This window comes from Saprolegnia parasitica (assembly GCF_000151545.1).
Source record: "Saprolegnia parasitica CBS 223.65 unplaced genomic scaffold supercont2.268, whole genome shotgun sequence".
Lineage (NCBI taxonomy): Eukaryota > Oomycota > Saprolegniomycetes > Saprolegniales > Saprolegniaceae > Saprolegnia > Saprolegnia parasitica.
The window spans coordinates 1-10,738 of NW_012156662.1; the positions used below are offsets into that span (position 1 = coordinate 1).

Genomic DNA, 10,738 nt, shown 5'->3' on the forward strand with positions numbered 1-10,738 from the left:
ACAAGGCGAAGAAGAAGACGAAAGCCCAAACGCCACCAGACGCAGCAACCACCGCCGCGTGGGTGCCGGCCTACGACGCGGCGTCCGGCCAAAACTACTACTACAACACCGTCACGGGCGAGTCCAAGTGGTCGCTCGATGCAGCGACATAGGACTGTGATGTGTCGAGAGTGGAAAACGAGATCTTAGTGTACCGTCGATGACAGCACGAGCATAGTGCAGGGTATTAGTGAGGGAGATAGAATGACAGACGAGTTTGCAGTCCGTGCAGTCTTTTTACAAAGGCCATGATGGGGACGAAGCGTTGACGCAAGAAGTGGAAACTTGACTTTGAAGCTCCAAGAGTAAATATATGGATAGATAGTTAGTTAGTTAGATAGATAGATAGATAGATGGATAGATCGGAAGTGTAGTAGGTAGCTGCAGGAAGCAATACGGGAGAGGTCCGTCGAGGCCACAGAAACGCGAACGACGACGCGTCGAGATCTTTTCGAGTGCACAAAAGAACGTACATGTATCCGGTCTACTTCACACACGTCTATTCACCCAACAAAGAAATTGGTAGTGATAGCATCACAACCAGAGGCATCATCTCTCGCCTCGTCAGGTGCCTTGGAGTAGGGGTAGGGTGTAGCATCATGCCTTGTCCAAGGAAACCGCCTCGACGACTAATGACTAAACTAAATTACGTGTCGCGCTGGGGGGCACGGTGCTGGACGCTCCTGATCACGCTACGTCGTGTGTTATCACGACGGTCACCACAAGGCCACTCGACGGTGCAATTATGGCGGGGATGAAAAAGACCCATGATAGATTGCCTCTCCAAAACACAGCCACTCCGCGCTGCGTGCTTACGCGCAACGAGGTGCCCTTTCTTTGCATTGACGTATTGCGGCACTGTACGTAAAGCCCTGATCCGCGACGGGCTGTCGCCCGACGGCCACGAAAAACCTTTGTGTCTTTTTATTTCCTCACGACGAGGGTCCTGCTGGCCGCCTCAATGTGTAGTGCAGCTGGCTTCACTTGGAATTACGAAAGCATTGCCACGGATGACGATGCCCTGTACTAGCTTTTTCTTCGAGGCAGCGTTTCGCGCCATGGCCCGTGGCTCGACGGTCCTTTGTAGAGTCGCCACGTGATCGATTCAAAGTTGTACTTAGTATTTTGCTTGGCGCATTCGAGCCACGGATTAAATTGGTCCTGGGTGCTTCTGGGTGATGGGTTTTACGCCCACTCCAAGCATAATTTCGTTTCCCCGCAGACGGCCGAGCAGGATGGGGGGTAACGAATGTATTGGTGCCCCGCCTGCCCAGTGGTGGGCGATGTGGGTTAGCTAAATTGCTGTAAGCAGCCAAATTGAGGGATGGCTTGAGCTAGACCGCTCTGCGCCTTGACTTGCTTTGCTGCTTGGGCAGCCCTTCTTCTTTTCTTCTAATCCTCTGCTGTTTGCGACTGCTCGTCCCGCCGCGCGAAAAACCTCTTTCTCTTCTCCCTTTCCGGTGTCCAAATGTTCGTTTTGGTGCATTTTGGTGATGCTTGGACGGGGTGGTGCACCAAAGAATCACAGACCCTTTTTGACTTGTAAACACGTTGCTAGTGCCCCCGGGAGCAGACACAAGGGCAGCAAAAACGATTTGATGCGTCTATCCCAGAGCGCTGTGTTCCCTCCACTTGTCCTACTGGTTACTACATAGTAGAAAAGACCATCAACCTTTGGTAATAGCCCTTGAATCGAACAAGCATTGGTGTCGTGTCCGTCGCAACCTGCTTGGCGCGTCCCGTCCAGAGGTCCCGTCCAGGCAAGTGGCTCGTTTTTGGCAGCTTGTATGCACACTGGTTACTCCACGCTCTACAACCGCTTGGCGTCTAAAATCGATGCCGCGTAGCGTCGTCGTCTTCTATTTTTCATATCTGATCAGATTGGAGGCTGTGGACCCGACGAGATTGAAGCGTGAGAGACGTGCGTGGACCAAGCGGTTCGTTAGTATCTTGGCCGTGGCCCGACTAGGACGGAATGTGGGCGACACGCGAGACGATATTTGTTGAGCGGAAAACGTGCGCTTCACGACATCGGACCGAAGCAAAGCGACGAGAACCGCAAGATCGTGGCGACTTCAGCCGATTTGTAATCACGTGTGCCGGACCACGCTTTTGTGGATGTGTGTGTGGCGCCACCAACGTACCACGGGCACATATGCAGTGACACACGGTGCTTCCTCACATATCCGCTCGGTTGCGATGGATTTGAGAGCGATGGCTGCGACCTTTCTTGGCGACTAGGTCAACAAGTTGGTAGGTATAGTGTGGGACAATGGCACCGGCCAAAGAGTTCTGTGGCGGTGAGGCTGCGTGTCCTAATCTTATGGTGCGATCGACGTCGGGCATCCCATCCAGTACCTGGCCAGCACCTGGAATAGGTCTGGATGGTTTTACCCTTCACACAAACGGCACCGAAAGGAGTTGCCCGGGAAAGTATACGCTTTCATCTCTTATGTCAATGCGGACGCAGGGACTTTCTCCTTGATCCAGTTGAAGTTGCGTCTTGGGATAGGTGGCCATCGGATAACTCGTCCTCTTACTTCGCCCAGCTGTTGCACTTTTGCTTCGATATTTGACATACAAAAAGCAAGAGAGACGCTAAAGGCGTGCCTAAGCAACTCGATTTCGGCTTCGAGCTGCGACTGGCCAAAAGTGACTGGCCAATGAGAATCTGAGAATGCGAAGGTACGGTCAGGAAGGGTTGGATGCACTTCGGATACGTGGGCGCGGGCAATTCTAGCTTTGCGAGCGAACTTTAGCTGAAGGGCGGCGTGTCCCATCCTCGGACATAGCCAACCTCCGTTTGGTCATCATTTCCTCTTTTGCACAGGCCAGCGCACATGGGATTCATCGACGACCTCTTCCGCACCAAGCCCATCGAAGTCATCGAGGCTGAAGAGCGCAAGGAAGAGCTGCCGCGTGAGCTCGGTCTCCGTGATCTGATCCTCATTGGTATCGGTGGCACCGTCGGCACCGGCGTCTTTGCGACGACCGGCGACATCATCAGCGGCGCGGCGGGTGCGGCCGCGTTTGTCTCGTGGCTCATTGCTGGCTTCTCGTGCATTCTCAGTGGCTTTGCCTACATGGAGATGAGTTCGCTCATCCCGTCGTCTGGTTCGACGTACGCCTACTCGTACCACGTGCTCGGCGAGCTTCCGGCCGCGATCGCTGCGTGGCTCTTGACGCTCGAGTACGGCATGTCGGGCGCCGGTGTCGCGCGTTCGTGGGGCACCAAGGTCCAGGAGTGGGCCAGGGAAGGTCTCCCGGAAGGCTCGACGAAGGTCGACTGGCTCAACATGGAGTACTACTCGTTCCTTGCGTGCCTCATCTTTGCGCTCTCGGTCGGCGTTCTCCTCGGCGGCATGAAGTTTGGCAAGATCTTCATCAACGTCTTCACCGGCACCAAGGTCGTCATCGTGCTCTTCGTCATTATCGCTGGCTTTGCGATGACGGACACGGTCAACTTTACGCCGTTTGTGCCTGACTTCGTGCCCGCCACGGACGAAGACACGGCGAAGTTTGGTGTCCAAGGCGTCATGCTCGGTGCGTCTCAGGCCTTCTTTGGCTACGTCGGGTTCGATGAGGTCTGCTGCCTCGCCGCCGAAGCCAAGGACCCGCGCCGCGTCATGCCCCGTGCTGTCATTGGCACGGTCCTCGGCACGATGATCCTCTCGGCGTTCGCGTCGCTCGCGCTGTCGGCCATGATGCCCTACGACGCTGAGACCCCGTTTGGCTTTAACTTTTCTGCTGGCTTCCGCTACGTCGGCCTCGACTGGGCTGCGACGATCGTGCACATTGGTGAGACGGGCACGATGCCGATCGTGGTCTTGATTGCGTTCCTCGCGCAGCCTCGCTTGATGTACGCGATGTCGGTCGACGGTCTCTTGCCCAAGATCTTTGGCAAGGTCGAGAAGAACGGCAACCTCTTCTGGAGCACGTTCCTCTGCGGCGGCTTCTTCTGCCTCGTTGCGCTCTTCGTGCCTTTCTCGTACCTCTGGAACTTGGTGTCGTTTGGCATTTTGATGTCGTTCAACATGACCAACTCGGCGCTGATCCTGAACCGGACGCGCGACTCGTCGGCCCACATTGTGTACAAGCTCACGGGCGCGCTCGTCGCAACGTCGTGCCTCTCCATGTTCCTCTTTGAGAAGGGCTACGTCGAGGCGACCGACGCGGCCACCGGCTACCTTGTCGTGTCGATGGTGTTGCTCGCGCTCGTGCTGGCAATTGCGATCACGATCTTTGTCAAGTGCCCGCAGAACGTCGGTCCCCGCGAGTGCTACCGCGCGCCACTTGTGCCGTTTGTGCCCGCGCTCGCGATCACGATCAACTGGTTCCTCATCGCGCAGCTCCCGGCTCGCGATATTGGCTACGGCTTCATCTGGATCGGCGTCGCGATCGTCTTCACTTTGCCTACGGCTACCGTAACAGCGCCGGCAAGGACGGCTGGGCCACCATGCTCAACGACGGCTACATTGGCCACAACGCCGTGCGCCCATCGATGAGCTCGATGATGGCCGACCAGAAGGAGTCGATTCTGAGCGCCAAGATGGCCCTCCAGGCCAACGAGCACTAGATTGTACATTGTAGAGGAATCATTTTTAAATTCACGTGTCGTTCAACATCCCTTCTACCTTGTCTGTACCGTGGCGGAAGTATTATCCATATCACGCAGTGCTGCGTAGTACAGTGCAGGACGGTAGTAGCATTCGATTCAAGCCGGAGGCATTGACTGACCAGGATGCTTGCGCGTGAGTACATGTATGCTGCCTCGCAGGCGCGTCTGAAAGTGTTCTGGGGCTGCAAGATGTTGAAGCGGTCACGTCCGCTCGGCGACGATTCATTCGACCGTCCGGTCTTTTCTGCGGTCCAACCACCTGCGTACATGCGTACAAGTCTTACTGAATGAGAAAACAGTGGTAAAGATCTTGATCTATCTATCTATCTATCTATCTATCTATCTATCTATCTATCTATCTATCTATCTATCTATCTATCTATCTATCTATCTATCTATCTATCTATCTATCTATCTATCTATTTGGGATTAACCCATGGGATTAACCGAGACTTGAGTGCACTTTTTGTGTGTAGCGATTGGACAACCCATGTCCGTCGTTCTTGGGCGCGGGGCCGATGACTCGGCCGATGATTATGCAAGAAAATGGATGTTCTTGGCCCATCGCGCTGTTTGGTCAAGTACTTTTAGTGTACTAGTACGAAGTACGACCAAGACCCGAGTTCGCCAAACCATCGTGCTGATTCGTTTTCGACGTTGTGCCAGAATTGCATCATGGACGCCATGTCGACCGTTGTGTGGACCTCACGAAGTGATGTCTCGTTGTTCTGGACCCGTGAGCCTCCACCAAGAGGCACGGCCTTCCGTGGACCACTACAAACCCGCGACTTTTCTGCCATGCGTCTTATCGATATTCGAACAAAGTCCATACTCCTAAAGCTACCATGTCATTCATTATCGCTTCTCACACCGACTATTAAGAAGCATTTCGCTCGACCAGTGAGATCACTCGTGCACGGAATTATAAAGATACGGTGGACATCCTAATGCGAACGAGAGGCGTGGCCGGTGCGTCAGTGAGACGCGTTTGTGGTCCTGACTCGGCGTTGCGCGAGGGATAAGGTAGCGTGCACACCAAGGGTCTTCTCTGAGACCGATGAGCGACGCGTCAAGCGATGGCACCACAGCGCGACAAGCCAAGTGCCGGACGTGCCGTCGTGCGATAGTAGCTGCTTTGATCGAGAGGGCGGCAGCCTGAAGTTTTGTCAGCGTCGTGCGGAAGACGTGGTTGTTACGTTTGCGCGAGAGACAATTCAAGGCGCAAACGCATACAAACGGCCAGAGGACATGCATTGACGACTTGTGATCCACGTACGGCGCGGCGGCGGCGTCGTATAGAGAGCCAGCGACCGACGACGGAAATTGCATCTTCAAATTATCCCGCATCGGTGCAAAAGCGCGCCAGATCGCGCGGACGTATGGGCAGCGCACCAAAAGATGGTCGTTGCGGGCTTGCGCATCGCAGAGAAGGCAGTGTCGAGCATCGGGGCCGAGAACGTGCATGCTGGATCGGACGGCCACGGCTTTCAACGCGACCCGGTGCAGAACGTCACCGTACCGCGGAAGGACGTGGGCTGACTGCCACAAAGTCGTCTCGTGTCAAGGCTTCTCGGAGATAGATGGAAAGTTCTCCTCTCCAGCGCAAGAACCGTGCAAGGCATCGAGTGCACCCATCTGCTATGTCTTCATCACGGCTACCGTCCGTCCAGCGAGCGACATTGATAGGGACTTTGTTGTGTGCCGCGACGACGTGCTGACGCAGCAATAGTCGACATGGCTTGGGCACGATCGCAGGAGGATGTCCAGCGATGCCTCTTCCGTCTTCCAAGAACGGCTCAAAGGGTCGTCTGCACGAGTAGCAAACGCCGGAATGTCGACTCAGACGCGCTTTCGTAGACGGGTGCAAGATACTGCGGTGGACGTCATGACGCCTGTAATCTACTGTCGCGTCCGTGGGAGGAATCCGAGCCTCCGGGGAACAAGGCCATTAGCGTCGTCATTGAACATTGCATTGCAGATACCAGTTGCGAGCTTGCATTTTAATCGATCTTTGTACAAGATGGAAGATTGCCGATTCGAAAAATAGAGGCGAGTCCAATGCTGACCTACTCAGACACCAACACTCTGAGTCCTTGGCAATTAGTAAACCGCTAACAGAGCAGCTACCAGTAGGTCATGTGGTACCGCTTTGATACGGTATGGGTTTGCGAATATCGCGCTTCTTTACGGGTGCCTCCTGCGACCTGTAGCCTGCCCGCAAGCTCTGTCCGCCCGCCCATCGCACCGCTTACCAAGCCCCATCTCCAAATCCTTCTCTTCAACCTCCATGCAACGTGTCTCGTACATACTACCTCTGTAGCGCCGACCTCCGACAAATGGCTTGGCGACCTCACCACTCGGCCTGCGCCATCCACTCGCCCGCAGTAACGGTACCGGCGTTGAATCGCAGCACGCTGAGACCGTTGGCAGGCCAGCACCACGACCAGTTTCGTTCAAATTGTATGTACATGTACATCCAAAAAGCTCACTTCAACGAAATGGTTCACTATATTATACATGTACGTAAAGGCAGTAGATGTCGTGTCGTTGGCGTCGAATCAGACGGCGGAAATAGTGCACCTCGCTTCTCAGATGCAGGCCAACCACGCTTTCACGCTTGAGCGCATCGACCATCTCCACGTCAGAACGTTCATGAGCTTCGCACGCGGTTTCGATTTCGTGAACTGTGATGACCTTTTGTCTGTTCCATCACACGTCTGGGTGCACGTCTGGATGGCACATCCAGGTGACGTTCCTCTGCGAACGTGTACCGGTATCCGCGCAGTCTTGCTGCAAGGCTCGCCACACGAATATGCAGCGAACGATAGTTATGACAACGACAGCTACGACGACGCGACGTCGAGCCTCCGGCGTTTGGATGGAATCTTCGTTGCGGTACGAGCATTGCTTGACGGTGTGAAGGCAATCGATGGCCCTTGATCGGCTGAACAAAAAAGCGATGCCATTACAGCTAGCTCTTTGCCTGCTATTGCCCCGCCACTGCTGTGCGTAACGACACCTAACTAGTAGTGGAGGACAGCGATGGTCTTTGTGTGCAGCAGTTAGATCATTTAACACCGCTTACAGTATCCATCTCGGGGTCATCCATAGCCCCATAGCCCATTCCCTTTTTGCAGCATGGAATAGTGGCTGCGGAATGCAAGGAGCGGGGCATTCCTCGCGCTGCGAGGCCGACCAGATTGCCTGCATGGAGCTGCCCTTGGATCCTATTGAAGTTGGGTCGCACCAGCTGGTCGTTGCAGGTGGTATACGTGCCCATCTGATCACGACCACTACATACAAACTGCCCCAAAACCTCGCGGGAAGCCAGAGAGACGTGGGCGATTCGAACATAGCTGGAAGGCATCGGATTGGTCGATAGGACGTCGACCAATCAAATGCAATTAGAAGTTCTTTACTGCCAATCAGAGGGCGTGCACCTGCTCTTGAGCTTCAAGTTGTTTGTCGTCCCACGCTGTGCCAGCTGGGACTGTATTTTTTCGCCTTCTCACAAAATGGGTATAGAAACTTCAAGAGAAAAAATCGAATTTCTATCTCGCAATAAACAAGATCTTAGTCTGAGTTTGCCCTTTAGCAAGCTCACTTTGCTTTTCTTTTGTCGGACGCAGTATGGGCATCATCGATACGCTCTTCCGGACCAAGCCCATCGAGGTCATCCACGCCGAAGAGCGCAAGGAAGAGCTGCCCCGTGAGCTCGGCCTCATCGATCTCATCCTCCTCGGTATCGGTGGTACCGTCGGGTCTGGTGTCTTTGCGACGACGGGCGATATCATCAGCCTGACGGCCGGCTCCGCGGCCTTTCTCTCGTGGCTCATTGCCGGCGGCTCGTGCATTCTCAGCTGCTTTGCATACATGGAGATGAGTTCTATCATCCCGTCGTCCGGCTCGACGTACGCCTACTCGTACCACATTCTTGGCGAGCTTCCGGCCGTCATTGCGGCGTGGCTCTTGACTCTCGAGTACGGCATGTCGGGTGCCGGTGTCGCCCGCTCGTGGGCGGGTAAGGTCCAGGCCTGGGCCAAGGAAGACCTGCCGGACGGCTCGACCAAGGTCGACTGGCTCAACGATGAGAACTACAGCTTCCTCGCTTGCCTCGTGATGATCATGTCGGTTGCAATCCTCCTCATGGGCATCAAGTTTGGCAAGATCTTCATCAACACGATCACGACGACCAAGATCGCGGTCGTGCTCTTTGTCATCGTGGCCGGTTTCTCGTTCATCAACACGGACAACCTCTCGCCGTTCATTCCCGACCTCATTCCCGCGACGGACGAAGACCCGGCGCAGTTTGGTGTCCAGGGCGTTATGCTCGGTGCGTCGCAGGCCTTCTTTGGCTACGTCGGGTTCGATGAGGTCTGCTGTCTCGCCGCTGAGGCCAAGGACCCGCGCCGCGTCATGCCCCGGGCTGTCATTGGCGTCGTGCTTGGCACGATGTTCCTGAGTTCGTTTGCGTCGCTCGCACTCTCGTGCATGGTGCCGTACAACGCAGATATCCCCACTGGCATCTACTTTTCGACGGGCTTTCAGTACGTCAACGCAAAGTGGGCCTCGACGATCGTGCACATTGGTGAGACGGGCACGATGCCGGTCGTCGTCTTGATCTCTTTCCTCGCACAGCCTCGCCTCATGTACGCCATGTCGGTCGACGGTCTCTTGCCCAAGATCTTTGGCAAGGTCGAAAAGAACGGCAACCTCTTTTGGTGCACGCTCCTCTCGGGCGGCTTCTTTACGCTCGTCGCGCTCTTCGTGCCCTTCTCGCTGCTCTGGAACATGGTGTCGTTTGGCATTCTGGTCTCGTTCAACATGACCAACTCGGCGCTCGTGCTCTCTCGGACGCGCGAAGCCTCGGCCCACATTGCGTACAAGCTCACGGGCGCGATGGTGGCCACGGGCCTCCTCGCCATGTTCCTTTTCCAGAAGGGCTACGTCGAGGCGGTCGAAGGCGGCAGCGGGTACCTCATCGCGTCGATGATTCTGCTTGCGCTTGTCTTTGTCATCGCGACCGTCATCTACGTCAAGTGCCCCCAGTCCGTCGGCCCCATGGACTGCTACCGCGCGCCGCTCGTGCCCTTTGTGCCCGCGCTTGCGATCACGATCAACTGGTACCTCATCGCGCAGCTGCCGACCGAGGACATTGGTCTCGGCTTTGCGTGGATCGGCGCTGCGATCCTCTCGTACTTTGCCTACGGTTTCCGCAACAGCGCCGGCAAGGACGGCTGGGCCACCATGCTCAACGACGGCTACATTGGCCACAACTCGGTGCGCCCGTCGCTCTCGTCGATGCTCGCCGAGAAGACCAACAACATTCTCAGTGCCAAGGCGCCGCTCCAGGAGAACCAGCACTAGAAGGCTAGACATGCTGTTTTGTCGTTGATGTACATACATATACATGGTCGTTGAGTTTTTTCAATGCAATTTTGGGCGTCCTTTCCCTGTTCGGTTGATGGGTGCGATTTGCCTGGTTGACCACCACGATGGGCGCCGACGACGGCACCTACATATTAGTATCATGCTGGCGCCCCTGGACGGTCCAGTGACATGGCTGGCCAGAACATGTACTAGTACGCTTGACGCGGACGGGTCTTTGGTAAAAAAGCCACAGTGATTTTAATTTACGTGTACTCCCATCGTCGAGTTGGGGTACACAGTGCGAAAGACTAGCGGCGCGTAGAAAGATTGCACCAGCAGCTAGATGGGCGTAAGTTGCGTACTGTCTGCGCGACCGACGCAGGCGCGACGGATGCACCCATCCTAGCTACCCATTCTATATCGTGTAGAGTTGCAGACACCGTAGTATCTTGCCAAGATCTGAGTGTAACGTCCGATCATGTGATTGGTGCTGGCATGGATACCCCGTGGACCAATCAGGGGCGAGAAAAGATACCACCTACAGAATGGACGGCCCGCAAGCAAAGCTTGCGTCAAACCAGTGTCTGAACCGCTCGACTAAACCAAGTCGCCAGGGAAGCCGTGTATGAATGTACTCACTTGTAGTCGCACGGGTGCTTGCAGTCCCCGCGTGACACAAACGACAATGCCCTCGATGATGCCCTTGGAAAC

The 10,738-nt window shown here is 55.3% G+C and overlaps 2 protein-coding genes across 2 annotated transcripts; both read left to right on the forward strand.

Moving 5' to 3' along the window:
* Positions 1-2,759: 2,759 nt before the first annotated feature.
* On the forward strand, positions 2,760-4,615 carry SPRG_16283 (hypothetical protein; the record flags this gene model as incomplete). The annotated part of the gene is made up of 2 exons (XM_012355579.1): positions 2,760-4,439; positions 4,481-4,615. The coding sequence occupies exons 1-2, from the start codon at positions 2,880-2,882 to the stop codon at positions 4,613-4,615; spliced, it is 1,695 nt and encodes a 564-aa protein (XP_012210969.1). The 5' UTR covers positions 2,760-2,879.
* A 3,672-nt stretch (positions 4,616-8,287) lies between these two features.
* On the forward strand, positions 8,288-10,024 carry SPRG_16284 (hypothetical protein; the record flags this gene model as incomplete). The annotated part of the gene is made up of 1 exon (XM_012355580.1): positions 8,288-10,024. One exon carries the CDS (start codon positions 8,288-8,290, stop codon positions 10,022-10,024), a length of 1,737 nt encoding a protein of 578 aa, XP_012210970.1.
* Between the last annotated feature and the right edge of the window lie 714 nt (positions 10,025-10,738).